Source organism: Leucoraja erinacea, chromosome 30 (assembly GCF_028641065.1).
Source record: "Leucoraja erinacea ecotype New England chromosome 30, Leri_hhj_1, whole genome shotgun sequence".
NCBI lineage: Eukaryota > Metazoa > Chordata > Chondrichthyes > Rajiformes > Rajidae > Leucoraja > Leucoraja erinaceus.
In genome coordinates, this window is record NC_073406.1 from 20,860,520 (window position 1) to 20,875,595 (window position 15,076).

General features: G+C 49.4%; 1 protein-coding gene across 1 annotated transcript in view; it reads left to right on the forward strand.

The window, feature by feature from the left end:
• pik3cd (phosphatidylinositol-4,5-bisphosphate 3-kinase, catalytic subunit delta) overlaps positions 1–15,076 on the forward strand; it is a 153,514-nt gene extending 138,438 nt beyond the window's left edge. Inside the window, exons 21-26 of the mRNA XM_055659628.1 lie at positions 3,045–3,212; positions 5,801–5,924; positions 8,587–8,732; positions 10,461–10,593; positions 11,690–12,791; positions 13,020–15,076. Coding sequence (XP_055515603.1) covers positions 3,045–3,212; positions 5,801–5,924; positions 8,587–8,732; positions 10,461–10,593; positions 11,690–11,827 — 709 coding nt within the window. The 3' untranslated portion in view covers positions 11,828–12,791; positions 13,020–15,076. The remainder of the gene's footprint in view (positions 1–3,044; positions 3,213–5,800; positions 5,925–8,586; positions 8,733–10,460; positions 10,594–11,689; positions 12,792–13,019) is intronic.

Genomic DNA, 15,076 nt, shown 5'->3' on the forward strand with positions numbered 1-15,076 from the left:
AGCACTCTCCTGCACACTGGGTACAATTTGTACAGCTTACCAAAGCCAATTAACCTACAAACCCGCACTTCTTAGGAGTGTGGGAGGAAACTGGAGAACCTGGAGAAAACGCACGTGGTCACAGGGAGAACGTGCAAACTCCGTGCAGACAGCACCCGTAGTCAGGATTGAAGTCAGGTGGGCCTCTGGTGCTGTAAGGCAGACACTGTGCCACTGTTAGTCCCATTTTATCGCCAGCCTGTGTCCATCTATCTGCCGTGCAAATAAAATATCTCGTAGCCACCTATCATTTGCCAGGCTTTGTCCCACTCCCCCCTCCCAGCTTTCTCTCCCCCTCCTACAATCAATCTGAAGAAGGGGCCCGACCCAGCACTTTGTGATCCAGGCAACCTCTGTGTTTGGGAATCGCATTGCAGCTTCATCGCATTGTTTGGCACTTAGTGGTGAGATTGTGACCTCCCGAACGGAGGGAGTGAGAGCGGGAATGTGCCGGTAATACTTGCTGCTGGAAATGACTGTGAGATCAGCGCTTGCACAATGAATCTTAATGATTTAATGTCCTCCATCTCGGAAATTAAAGCCAGCAGCTTCCACTGCAGCAATGGATATTGGCCCAGACACGCTCTCAAGAGTCACATTTATCTCAACGTCACTGTAAACCACTGACTGTATTCCACATTAAATTTTGATTTGTGTCTCGTCACCTTCCTATTGAAACTTTTAACCCCCAATAACATCACATGCCTATGTTACTGGTCCATTTATTTTAGACGTGAACATGCAGAATATTCTCTCACTTGCTTGCCCTTCCCCAGAAACCGCTCAGCACCACCTCCTGCTGGTGAAACCATGAACTGCACGCTGAGTGGATGCAGAAAGCTTTGACACAAAGTGCTGGAGTAACTCCGCGGGGCAGGCAGCATCTTTGGAGAACAAGGATAGGTGACGGTTCTGGTCGAGACTCTTCCTCACACAAGGGGCAGCATGGTAGCGCAGTGGAACAGTAGCTGCCTTGCAGCGCCAGAGACCCGGGTACAATCCTGGCACTGTATGGAGTTTGCGTGCTCTCTCCATGACCGCGTGGGTTTTCTCCGGGTGCTCTGATTTCCTCCCACACTCCAAAGACGTGCAGGCTTGTAGGTTAATTGGCTTCGATAAAGATTGTAAATTATCATCAGTGTGTATGATAGTGCTAGTGGACGGGGATTGCTGGTCGGCACCAGCTCGATGGGCCGAAGGGCCTGCTTCCAAGCTGTATCTCTAAACTAAACTAAAGAAGGGTCCCAACCCGAAACGTCACCCATCCATGTTCGCCAGAGATACTGTCCGACCCGCCGAGTTACTCCAGCACTTTTCTTTTTGCAAACCAGCATCTGCAGTTCCTCGCTTCTGCAGAAAGCCTTGGCTGGTCTTTGTTCTATGAATAACCTTGCTGGCAGATGAAGCAGAACTTCCTCGAAGATGATGCAATATTGTGGGTGGAACAAAGCCACCAGAGCATGTGTGATATTGTGAAACAGTTCCCAACACAGCAAGTGCTTTGAACAACTTCACCAACATAATGTGTGGGATATTGTAAATTCCTCTTCAACCCCTAGAATGACAACATCTGAAATGGTGTCAGTTATTAACCAACAAATACCAAGCGTTGATGTATAATGGACAATGATGCCAGAGGGCGTCCCAAATTGGTGCTAGACTTTTCTCACCTCCAGCTCTTCACCCCACCCCTCATAAACCTTTTTATCTATCGGTCTACTTGTATGGGGCTCTGGTGAGACCACATCTGGAGTATGGTGTACAGTTTTGGTCTCCTAATTTGACGAACGACATCCTTGTGATTGAGGCAGTGCAGCGTAGGTTCACGAGATTGATCCCTGGCATGGCAGGACTTTCATATGATGAAAGATTGAAAAGACTAGGTTTGTATTCACTGGAGTTTAGAAGGATGAGGGGGGGGATATTATAGAAACATATAAAATTATAAAAGGACTGGACAAGCTAGTTGCAGGAAAAATGTTCCCAATGTTGGGCGAGTCCAGAACCAGGGGCCACAGTCTTAGAATAATGGGGAGGCCATTTAAGACTGAGGTGAGAAAAAACGTTTTCACCCAGAGAGTTGTGAATTTGTGGAATTCCCTGCCACAGAGGGCAGTGGAGGCCAAATCACTGGATGGATTTAAGAGAGAGTTAGATAGACCTAGCTCTAGGGGGCTAGTGGAATCAAGGGATATGGGGAGAAGGCAGGCACGGGTTATTGATTGGGGACGATCAGCCATGAATGGCGGTGCTGGCTTGAAGGGCCGAATGGCCTCCTCCTGCACCTATTTTCTATGTTTCTATGCTCTATTTTTCCTGCTGTCTTCAGGGACTTTGGTCTTTTTATTTTTAAAGACTCCAATGTATTGGGTGACTTTGCGTAAGTTTTACTTTCAAATATGGACCAGCCTGATAGTGTTTTTGTTCACGGCTGTAGTCAGGGTCGATGTCACAAGGCTCTATTTAAATTATTGGAACAAGCCCGGCACGGTGGCGCAGCGATAGTTCCTGCCTCACAGCACCCGAGACGGTGTTCGATCCTGACCACGGGTGCTGTCTGTACAGAGTCTGTACGTTCTCCCCGTGACCTGCGTGAGTTTTCTCCGGGTGCTCTGGTTTCCTCCTACATCCCAAAGACATACGGGTTTGTAGGTTAATTGGCTTTGGTAAAAATTGTAAAGTGTCCCTAGTGTGTGTAGGATAGTGTTAGTGTGTGGGGATCACTCGTCAGTATGGACTCGGTGAGCCGAAGGGCCTGTTTCTGTGCTTTATCTCTAAACTAACCTCAGTGGACATTCAACCTTTCAGGTTGGCTCCCATCTTTAGACTGCATTTCTCTCCACAGATGCCGCCTGGCCCACTGAGTTCCTCCAGCACTTTGCTTTTCTTTTGCTCACGGTTCCAGCAACTGCAGTCTCTTGTGTCTCCAATGGTATTTTATCTGGTTGTAAGAGACAGAGTTACTGAAGATGCTCACGCTGCCTACATTATTTTCCTTCCTGCAGGATGATTCCATACGGCTGTCTGTCGACGGGGGATAAAACGGGAGTGATCGAGGTGGTCCCACAGTCGGAGACTATCGCCAATATCCAGCTCAATAAAAGCAACATGGCGGCCACCGCAGCTTTCAACAAAGATGCTCTCCTGAACTGGCTGAAGTCAAAGAACCCAGGGTATGGATTTGTTTTACTTTAACCTGCGAACAGCAAATGGCAGAAATGATTTTACAAGTAAAACCCTTCGGCCCACTAAGTCTGCACCGACCTGTACACTAGGTCTATCCTACACATTAGGGACAATTTACCAACAAACCTGCACCTCTTCGGAATGTGGGAATAAAACCCACGTGGTCACGGGGAGAACGTACAAACTCCGTACAGACAGCGCCCGTAGTCAGGATTCAACCCGGGTACCTGGCGCAGTGAGGCTGCAACTCTACCACTGCATCACTCCACCCTTGCTGAGGGAAACACACAATGTGTTGCTGAATTTAAACGTGTGATTGGAATAACACTTGTCTTGTTTGGATGTCTGGAACAGTTAGAAGACATGAAATATTTTGATCCTAACGGTTTTATGACATTAGATTAAACAGACTTTGTTCGTGCGTCCGTCAGTGCAGGGAGCATGCTCTGTCTGTCTGTCGTGCCATGATGTTTATTACCCCTGCAGTCTGGAACGGCACGGTGACACAGCGGTAGTTGCTGCCTTACAGCGCCAGAGACCCGGGTTCGACCCTGACTACAGGTGCTGTCTGTACAGAGTTCTCCTTGCGACAGTATGGATTTCCTCTTGATGCTCTAGTTTCCTCCCACACTCCAAATACGTCCGGGTTTGTGGGTAAATTAGCGCTGGTAAAAACTGTAAATTGTCCCTAGTGATAGTGCACTGGTCAATCGCTGGTCAAAGCAGACTCGGTGGGTCGAAGGACAGGCCTGCTTCCGTGCTGAATGTCTACAGTCTAACGTGCCGTGACATTTGTCTGACATTTGGCTCGGTTGTGAAGAGAGGTGAGAGTCGGGGTGACATGTGTGCAGCTGCTGTTGTTTTCCAGTGACACGTTTGTGGTCACATTGCCACTGCTGCTACTTTCTTTTTATTTTCCACTGTGTGTCAGAACGGTGGCAATGAAATGACGCTGAACCCACCCGTGGGCAGTGATTAGTTTAGTTTAGTTCAGAGATACAGTGCGGAAACAGGACCTTCGGCCCACCGAGTCCCCACCGACCAGCGATCCTCCCACACTAACAATATCCTACACGCACTGGGAACAATTTACAACCTACAACCCTGAAAGTTCTTTGTAGTGTGGGATTGAAACCGGAGATCTCGGAGAAAACCCAGGCAGTCACAGGGAGAACGTACAAACTCCGTATAGACAGCACCCGTAGTCAGGATCGAACCCGGGTCTCTGGCGCAGTGAGGCGGCAACTCTATCGCTGCGCCACCGTGCCGGCCTATGTTTGCACTTTTCTCAGTGACAACGAGCACAGGTTCAAACCTCCTGCTCGATAATTACATTCTTGCAATGAAAATGTCATTTCCAATTGCTGGGATATGTGAACAGAGTTTTACAAGGATCACAATTTGGATGAGGTTCATTAATGTCAGGTGTACTGAGGTACAGTGAAAAGCTTGGTTGTGTGTGTTATCTACACAGATTAGACATACAGTACATAAATACAGTCAAGTCAAACTGAAGTGCGATGATGCTGTCTGACCCGCTGAGTTACTCCAATCTTTTGTGTCTGTTTGGTATAAAACTGCATCTGCCGTTCCTTTTCATTGCAGATAATACTGTACATTAATACAATCAGGTCAAACTCGAGTACAATAGGTAGAAACATAGAAAATAGGTGCAGGAGTAGGCCATTCGGCCCTTCGAGCCTGCACCGCCATTCAATATGAGCAAAGTGGAAAATACAGAGTGCAGAATATAGTTCTCAGCCTCATGACGTGTCAGTTCAGAGACACAGTCCAATGTCCACAATGGGGTAGAGGTGAATCGGACAGCACCCGAGCTTATGGAAAGACCATTCTGACAAACAATAACAAAGGGGAAGATCTTGAGTCTGGTGGTGAGCGCTATCAAGCTCCTGCATCTTCTGCCTGACAGAGCCACACTCGGTGGGTGGCAGCAGCAAGAGATGGAGGAGGTTGGGTGGCAGAGTGAGAGTTGTTAGTGTCCTCTGCCGCCATAAAGTCCCCAGTTAAAGTTGGCCAGGGCACAGCTGGAAAGGGTGCAGAGAAGATTTACAAGGATGTTGCCAGGACTTGAGCTGTAGGGAGAGGTTGAGCAGGCTAGGACTCTATTCCTTGTAGTGAGGGGGCTGAAGGGTGTACATCTTATAGAGGTGTACAAGATCATGAGAGGAATAGATTGGATAAAGAGTCTTTTGCCCAGAGGTGAGGAATGAAGAGCAGAGGATGTAGGTTGAAGATGAAGAGAGGAACCCGAGAGGTCACCTTTTTACATAAAGAGTGTGGGTGTATGGAACAAGCTGCCAAAGGATGTAGTTGAAGCAGGGACTATTGCAATGTTTAAGAAACATTTGAACAGGTACATGGATAGGGCAGGTTTAGAGGGATATGCGCCAAGCACAGGCAGGTGGGACTAGTTTAGATGGGACATGTTGGTTGTTGTGGGCAGGTTGGGCTGAGGGGCGTGTTTCCACGCTGTGTGACTCTACGACTCTGAATGCTGCATCTCCCGTTCTCTTTGGCGATGTATTAAACCGCTCTGGTCTGCCGCCTCTTGCAGGGAAGCGCTGGAACGAGCCATCGAGGAGTTCACCCTCTCGTGCGCCGGTTACTGCGTGGCCACATACGTGCTGGGCATCGGAGACCGACACAGCGACAACATCATGATCAAGGAGAACGGACAGGTGGGAAACCGGGCGCTCAGAAAGCGCAGCAGACCCTGGAGACCGTGCATGTCCTTGCCGGGATTAATGCACCAGTGTTGCAGGCTGCAGTCATGCAGATCATTAGACATAGGAGCAGAATTAGGCCATTCGGCCCATTGAGTCTGCTCCACCATTCAGTCATGGCTGATCTAGCTTTTCCCTCAACCCCATTCTCCTGCCTTCTCCCCATAACACCCTTACTAATCAAGAACCTATCTTTAAAAAATACTCATTGACTTGTCCTCCACAGCCGTCTGTGGCAATGAATTCCGCAAATTCACAACCCTCTGACTAAAGAAATTCCCCCTCATCTCCATTCTAAAGGTACATCCTTTTATTCTGAGGCTTTGACCTCTGGACCTAAACTCTCCCGCTAGTGCATGGGTTCCCAACCTTTGTCATCCCGTTTACCCCCGGCAACTTTAATAGCACAAAACAATGTTATTTCACTTATTTATGAACAACTAATGATGAACAGATACCGGTAAACCAGAACCAGATTTCAGTCAATGAGAAAAAATATGTACAAATCCAGACTCAACAAATTTATCCCCTGGGGGTAAATTTACTCCAGGTTGGTGAACCCTTGCGCTAGTGGAAACTCTGAAGAAAGGTCTGGGCCCGAAATGTCACCCATTCCTTTTATCCAGAGATGCTGCCTGTTACTCCAGCGTTTTGTGTCTATCTTTAGTGTAAACCAGCATCTGCAGTTCATTCCAACACATCCACTGGTTTAACTTTACAGATACAATGACAACATTTTAAAGGCATGTGGCGGGGTGCTAAGATAGGAAAGGAGTAGGTTTAGATTTTGGTTTTGGTTTATTATTGTCATGTGTAACGAGATATAGTGAAAAGCTTCGTTTTGCAAGCTATCCCATCAGATCAGATCATACTTTATATGAACGCAAAGCGCTGCAGTAACTCAGCGGGTCAGGCAACATCTCTCGAGAACATAACGGGTGACGTTTCGTGTCAGGACCCTTCTTCTGGCCTGACTCGAAACGTCACCCATTCCTTCTCTCCAGAGATGCTGCCTGACCCGCTGAGTTACTCCAGCATTTTGTGTCCATCTTTGGGTTTTAACGAGCATCTACACTTCCTTTTTATTACAGATAAAAGTAAGTAATCCAATCAATTAATACAATCAAGTCAAACTCAAGTACAATAGGTAGAGCAAAGGGGAAGATACAGAGTGCAGAATATAGTTCGCAGCATTGTAGCGCACCAGTTCCAGAGTCCAATGTCCGCAATGGGGTGGAGGTGAATTGGACAGTGCCCTAGTTTCTGAGTTGAGGCAAATAGGATTAGCGTAGATAGGTATTGTGGTCAATAGACAATAGGCACAGGAGTAGGCCATTTGGCCCTTCGAGCCAGCACCACCATTCAATGTGATCATGGCTGATCATCCCCAATCAGTACCCCGTTCCTGCCTTCTCCCCATATCCCCTGACCGCTATTTTTAAAGAGCCCTATCTAGCTCTCTCTTGAAAGTATCCAGAGAACCTGCCTCCACCGCCCTCTGAGGCAGAGAATTCCACAGACTCATCACTCTCTGTGAGAAAAAGTGTTTCCTCATCTCCGTTCTAAATGGCTTACTCCTTATTCTTAAACTGTGGCCCCCGGTTCTGGAATTGGTCAGCATTGGTGAGATGGGCCGAATGGCCATTTCTGTGCTGTCCAACTCCATGACTCCATGCAGCGCATGCTGGCTGTGGGGTCTTTCTTCCCCAAAGCTCTCTGGTTTCCGTGTAAATGCTGTGACTTCACTTCCATAGTTGGTTGTGGTACGAGTGGCTTTAGGGGGCTGACTGGTGTGTAAGTAAATATTTAATCCTCTATGTCAGCAGGGTGGGTGGCTGGGATAGCAGTGACGTGTGGCCAGTTGAAACCGGGGCCGCTGAGTTTCCGTTAGGAAGGTGATGACGAGAGACAGGCTTCAGACGAAGAAAGCGCCTCCACCTTTGACCAAAATATTCATCATTTTGTACAATCATCAAACTGACAAAATATTTGTTCTTATTCATCTCAATAGAGAGGGGCAAGGACTGAACAAGAAATCTATTCTGGACTCCCTAACTCATAGACTCATACAGCGTGGAAATGGGCCCTTCAGCTCAACTTGCCCATGCTGACCAACAGGCCCCATCCACACTGGTCCCACCTGCCTGCACTTGGGCACATAACACTCTAAACCTGCCCTATCCATGTACCTGTCCACATGTCTTTAAAATGTTATGATAGTACCAAATGTCTCTTAAGTGATAGGGAATTTTATCTTGGTTGTGACCCCACAATAAATCCTCTTCAAGTGCATCATTGAAAGTTGTTGAATAACTTGGAGACACAAGGAACTGCAGAAGCTGGAACCTTGAACAAAGTGCTGGAGGAACAGCAAGTCAGGCAGTAACTATGGCGGGACAATGCACGGGTGACATTTTGGGTTGGGATCCTTCTTCGGATGTCTGAAGGTGGGTCCCGACCCGAAATGCCACCTGTCCAGTTCCCTCCACAGATGCTGCCTGGCCTGCTGAGTTCCTCCAGCACCTTGTGCTCTGTTTAATAACTTGTGCCCTTTCAGTATCTGTGAATGTTGCACTCCGTTATAAAGGTGCCTGTTCCATCCTTCTCTCTCCCACAGCTCTTCCACATTGATTTCGGACACTTCCTGGGAAACTTTAAGAGCAAGTTTGGCATCAACAGGGAGCGGGTCCCTTTCATTTTAACCCATGACTTTGTCCACGTGATCCAGCAAGGAAAGACCAACAACAGCGAGAAGTTTGAAAGGTAACTGGTGCAAGCTTCCACATGGAGTAACGACCAACATGTATCAGATCACCAGGGCAATCGATGGGCCGGGAGGGTGATGGGGAATAGGGTGAATGCCCAGAGTCTTTGACCCAAGGAAGGGGAATCAAGAACCAGGAGACATAGGTTTAAGTGGAATGAGGAACGTGAATAGGAACGTGAATTTTCCATATGGAGGGTGGTGGATATATGGAACGAGTGGCCAGAGGAGGTACTGAGGCAGGTACTATAACAGCATTGAAACGGTTTCGAGGGAATTGGGCCAAAGATGGGCATGTGGCACTCGTGTAGATGGGGCATTTGGTCAGCATGGACAGGTAGGATTGAAGATGTTTCCGTGCTGTATGAACTAAACCAACATGAATAATAGTTGGATGGTCATGTTGCAGTTATATAAGATGTTGTGGGACCACATTCAGAGTATCGTGTTTAGTTTTGAGCATTGTGTGGCGTGAAAGAGTGCAGAGAAGATTGATGACGATGTTGCCAGGACTTCAGGGTTTGAGCTATCTGGAGCAGTTGACCAGGCGAGGACTCTATTCCCTGGAGTGCAGGAGGATGAGGGGGTGATCTTATAGAAGGGCACAAAACTGTGAGAGGACTCGATCGGGTAAATGCCCAGAGATGGGGAATCGAGAACCAAAGGACATAGGCCTAAGGTGAAGAGGGAAAGATTTCATAGGAACCTGAGGGGTAACTTTTTTTTACTCAATAGGTGCTGGTTGTATGAAACAAGCTGGCAGGTGGAACTAGTGTAGATGGGGCATGTTGGTCGACGTGGGCAAGTTGGGCTGGAGGGGATGGGATGGGGGGGGGGGGGGGGGTGGGGATGGGAAATGTGCTTTGGAGAGAGTCACCATTGCAGGATGGTCACCCTATCTACCTGTGACGCCACTTTCAACGAACTGCACTCCTAGATCCCTCTGCTCTGCAACACTCCCCAGAGTCCCACCGTTCACTGTGTAGGTCCTGCCCATGTTAGACTTCACAAAGTGCACCACCTCACATTTCTCTGCGTTAAATTCCATCAACCATTCCTCAGTCACCTGGCCAACACAGACGGTCTCTCTTTCAGTCAATGTGGAGAGAACCAAAACATTTTTCAGTGCAGTCCTGTTGGGATTCGCTACAATTTAAATGGCTAAATCTATTTGTGGGCAAACTCCCTGCTTTAAACCTCCATCTTCCTCCAGTCACACTCGGGTCACAAGTACCAAAGGCACAGATTCAATCCTGACTACAGGTGCTGTCTGTGTGGAGTTTGCACGTTCTCCCTGTGATCTCGTGGGTTTCCTCCGGGTGCTCCGGATTCCTCCCGCATCCCAAAGACGTGCAGGTTTGTAGGTTAAATAGCCTCTGTAAATTGCCCCCTGACGTGTAGGAAGGGGATTACTCTATCCAGGCCTGTCACTCAATGAGGTCCCCCCCCACCCCCTCATCCTTCTACACTCCAGCGAGTACAGGCCCAGTGCTGCCAAATGCTCATCTACCCCACCCAGTTTAGGCAGACAATGGCGGCCTCCATCCTGCCCCTCCCTAGTCTGTTATAGAGAGTGTTTACTATACAGATGTATTTGAGAGAGTGTTTACTATACAGATGTATTTGAGCTTGCGTGCGTCTGTTGTATGAGTCGTGTATCTGTCAGTGGTTGGAATTCACGTGGACTTTTCTTTTCTCTTTTCCTGTTCCGTTGGCACGGTGGGAAGATTCCGGAAGCATTGTGAACAGGCCTACATGATTCTGCGAAGGCACTGCCCTCTCTTCATTAATCTCTTTGCACTGATGCAGGCAGCCGGCCTCCCTGAGCTCAGCTGCTCCAAGGACATCCAATATCTCAAGGTGAGGCCACTCACCTGCCTGTCTCCGCCCCGACACACTGCTTTAGTTTAGTTTAGTGACACAGCGCGGAAACAGGCCCTTCTGCCCACCGAGTCAGCACCGACCAGCGATTCCCACACATTAACCCTATACCACACACACAAGTGACAATTAACCAACAAACCTGGTATGTGGGAGGAAACCGAAGATCTCGGAGAAAACACATGCAGGTCACAGGGAGAACGTGCAAACTCTGTTCAGAGAGCACCCATAGTCAGGTCAGGATCGAACCCAGGTCTCCTACACTGCAAGGCAGGGACCCGGGCTTTGTCCTGACCACAGGTGCTGCCTGTGTGTGTGCAGTTTGTACATTCTCCCTGTGACCATGTGGGTTTCCTCCGGGTGCTCCGGTTACCTCCCACAGACGTACATGTTTGTAGGTTACTTGGCCCTCTGTAAATTGCCCCCTAGTGTGTAGGGAGTGGATGAGAAAGTGGGATAACATAGAACTAGTGTGCAAAAGGACACAAAGTGATGGAGTAACTCAGCGGGTGAAGCAGCATCTCTGTAGATGCTGTCGAGTCGGGACCCTTCTTCAGACTGCCTGTTACTCCAGCACTTTGTGTCCTTTTGTGTCTTAACCAGCTGCATAAAACTAGCTTGAATGAGTGATTGATGGACTCACCCCCCCCCCAACTCCCCTGCCCCTACTCTCTCCTGCCCCAACCCCCCCCCCCCCCCCCCCCCCCCCGAACTCTACCCTCCCAACTCTACACACTCTCCCCCACCCATCCCTCCCCTCCTCATCATTCCCCTTCCCCAACTTTCCCCTAAACTCTTTCCCCACACCCCCGTCCCCTGCCTCTTCCCCTCTCGATCCCTCCCCAACTCTCCCCCCAGGCTCCCCCTCCCCCAGGCTCCCCCTCCCCCAGGCTCCCCCTCCCCCAGGCTCCCCCCCCCCACGCTCCCCCCTCTCCCCCACGCTCCCCCCTCTCCCCCCCAGTCACACCCAGGGGGAGGTGTGTTCAGGGACAGTGAGTGGGTGGATTAACCGTGTGCAGTGACGGCGTGCCGGCAGGTGTGGGTGCCTTTGTGTGACGCCATTTCTCCTCTGTAGGATTCTCTGGCTCTGGGCAAGACAGAGGACGAGGCCATGAGACAATTCAAGATGAAGTTTGACGAGGCTCTGCGAGAGAGCTGGAAGACCAAAGTGAACTGGATGGCCCACAATGTGGCCAAGGACAACCGCTCCTAGCCCCGTGACCGGCTCTGCCTCGGCCCAACGCACGGGAGCAGAGCTCCGCCAGGCACCGTGACCGCTAGCATCCGGCCGGGACAGAACTAGTCGGCCAGCGACCGGCAGATACACAGACGCCTGCAGAATGCAAAACTTTTTCCCAATGTTTTTGACGAACTTTGATAGATGTTTACAAAGTGACTGCGGCTGCCCCATTCTGAGGTCTTGGGTACAGAGCTGGCACTGAAAACCCACCCCCCAGCGGTACCCACCCCCACGACCACCTACTGTATCAGACTTTTCCCTTAATGCCCGAGTGGAGCCAGTGCTGCCAGGGATAGGCCACGTGGACAACCCTTGGATGAACACAAAGTAACTCACCAAGGTCTGGTAACGTCTCTGGAGAGAGAAAGCCCTGGCGATGATTCCCGCTCTCCTCCACTTTCCCCACTTTCAAGAGAAGGTTTTCTTGACGGTGGCGGTCAAAGATATCCAGAGTCCAGTCAGAGGGAGCGTTGGTGTCTTCCAGAGCTGTGCGCGGGGCTTTACCCAGGCTCCGTCAGAAGGTGCGGCCGTCTGCTTCCGTGAAGCAACTCAGCCGGGACTAGACTCGCCTTCACTCCTCGTCAAAGCTTGTGGCCAAACATCGGCCACTCTCACCCCCCCCGGGCTCCTCGAACGATCGATCCCCAGTGGATGCCAGCGCCCTGACCTACCTGGGTCGACAGACCGAGACATATTGCCAAGACAAGCCTCCCTCCAGTACTCCTATCCCAAGAGACAGTTTCATTGTGGAAGGAAGAACATGTGTTTTGGTTTACGCCTGGTTGAAGATGGATGGTTTTGAGTTGGGGGAGGGGAAGGAATATTGGTTGCTGCAGATGCACAAGGAGAGGTGAAGATGAATGGTTTAGGGCCCAGAACTAATTTAACAAGCATTGTTGCTGAGCGGTAAGACGTGGTCAACACCCTTGTGGAGAAGGTTACACAGAAAAGCTGGAGAAACTCAGCGGGTGCAGCAGCATCTATGGAGCGAAGGAAATAGGCAACGTTTCGGGCCGAAACCCTTCTTCAGACTGTTTCGGCCCGAAACGTTGCCTATTTCCTTCGCTCCATAGATGCTGCTGCACCCGCTGAGTTTCTCCAGCTTTTCTGTGTAACCTTCGATTCTCCAGCATCTGCAGTGCCCTCTTAAACCCTTGTGGAGAAGGTTGCCCGAGCTCCCCCATCCCCCACCCCATCCATGGAAAGAGGACGAGGTTGTACAGAACCTTGTGGAGCAGCGGGTAGAGCTGCTGTCTCGCAGCGCCAGAGACCCGGGTTCGAACCTGACCTGGGCCGCTGTTCGTGAGGGTTTCCTCCGGGTGCTCCGGTTTCCTTCCACATCCCAAAGACGTGCGGGTTAGTAGGTTAATTGGCCCCTAGTGTGTAGGGAGCGGATGAGAAAGTGGGATGAACATTGAACTAGCGTGAACGGGTCATGGATGGTCGGCGTGGGCTGAAGGGCCTGTTTCCATGCTGTACCTTTAAACTAAACCACTGTTGGGTATTGGGGTCTAACAATGTGTCTTTGGAAGCCAATGGTAGAGGATTGCCTTGGCAGGGGGCCAGAGCATGGTGAGATGGTGGAGAGGGGGTGAGAGGGTCTGTTTGTGTAGGTTTGAAAGCGGGAATGGTTTTGAGGTGGGGAGGGGACGGAACACTGGTCGTTACGGACACACAAGGAGCGGTGAGTCCACTCGCCCAACGTCAACGGTTTGAGACTATTCAGTCAACTCCAGTGAGCATCTTGAAGAGATGGACGTGCATTGGCGAGTGTCCAATAAGTGTTGGCTTGATGCCAAGGGAAGGTGGCTTGTCCCAGCACTGAAGCCAAAGCGACCATGGGAACTCCTGCCCAAACGCCTTCATGAAACAACCTTGGATGTGGATCCATTCAGCCAAGGCTCCATCGTTGACCAAAGCAGCCTTGGGTTGACCACACTGATAAACAAAGATGCAAAGCTGGTGAAACTGCACCTTGATGAAGTTAAATGTGCCTTTGTTTTGCTTCTTATGCAAACCTATGTGTGTAAATTGAGCTGTTTAATATTTGCATATTTAAAAACAAAAGTTGAATGTTTTTTTTCCTGTTCTTTTTATCGATGGTACTTATTGTGTCGCATCTCAGAGGAATATGTTTACAGAACTAATATCCCAAGACAAGTGAAACAACTCGTGAAAGTGAACTTTGTCAGCAGCAATGACAAAAGACCAGACTTTTTTTTTTGCTGATTTTATAACAACGTTGAATCTGGGCAAATTTAGAAATTTGCATGTACAGGTACAATGCCCTAGATATGTGGCTGAGACAGGAGGTAACTGTGAGTGTTGGTCAAGCATATAGGTAACTTTATGTCCCGGGGGGAGGGGGGGGGGTCAGTCTGGCGTCTGGCAGCAGGTGGCAAGGGGCTGGGTCAATGCCCCATGCCACCAATAATTCATTTCCCAAATACAAGATGCTTTTCCTTAAAGAACAACAGTTGGATTATTCATTTCACAACCCACTGTGTGCGTGAGCGTGCACACACGTGTGTGTGTGTGTAAGTGCATGAGGGTGTGTGTGCATTATGGTGTATGTGGGCTTGTGACCGCTCAGGTTCCCACTAAATCTTTCCCCCCTCACTTTCAACCTATGACGTCTGGTTCTCCGTTCCCCTTCTCTGGGCAAGAGACCCTGTGCGTCTACCTGATCTATTCCCCGCATCGACCTCCTGTGCTCCAAGGAATTAGAGTCCCAGCCTGCTCAGCCTCTCCCGACAGCTCAGACCCTCAAGTCCTGGCAACATCCTTGTAAATCTTCTCTGCACCTTTTCCAGCTTGACAACAGCTTTCCTATAACATGGTGCCCAGAACTGAACACAATACTCTAAAGGTAGACAAAAGTGCTGGAGAAACTCAGCGGGTGCAGCAGCATCTTTGGAGCGAAGGAAATAGGCAACGTTTCGGAACAAAACACTTCTTCATGTTTTGCTGTAGTATTTAATTTAAAAAACACCTTAAGAACTCAGGCAATCATCTCAGCACCATCTCAGTTCTGAAACGTTGCCTATTTTCCTTCGCTCCATAGATGCTGCTGCACCCGCTGAGTTTTTCCAGCATTTTTGTCTACCTTCGATTTTCCAGCATCTGCAGTTCCTTCTTAAACAATACTCTAAATGTGGCCTCACCAACTTCTTTATTTGTTTAAAGAAGGCACATCTCTTCCCCCCCCCCCCCCCCCCCCTC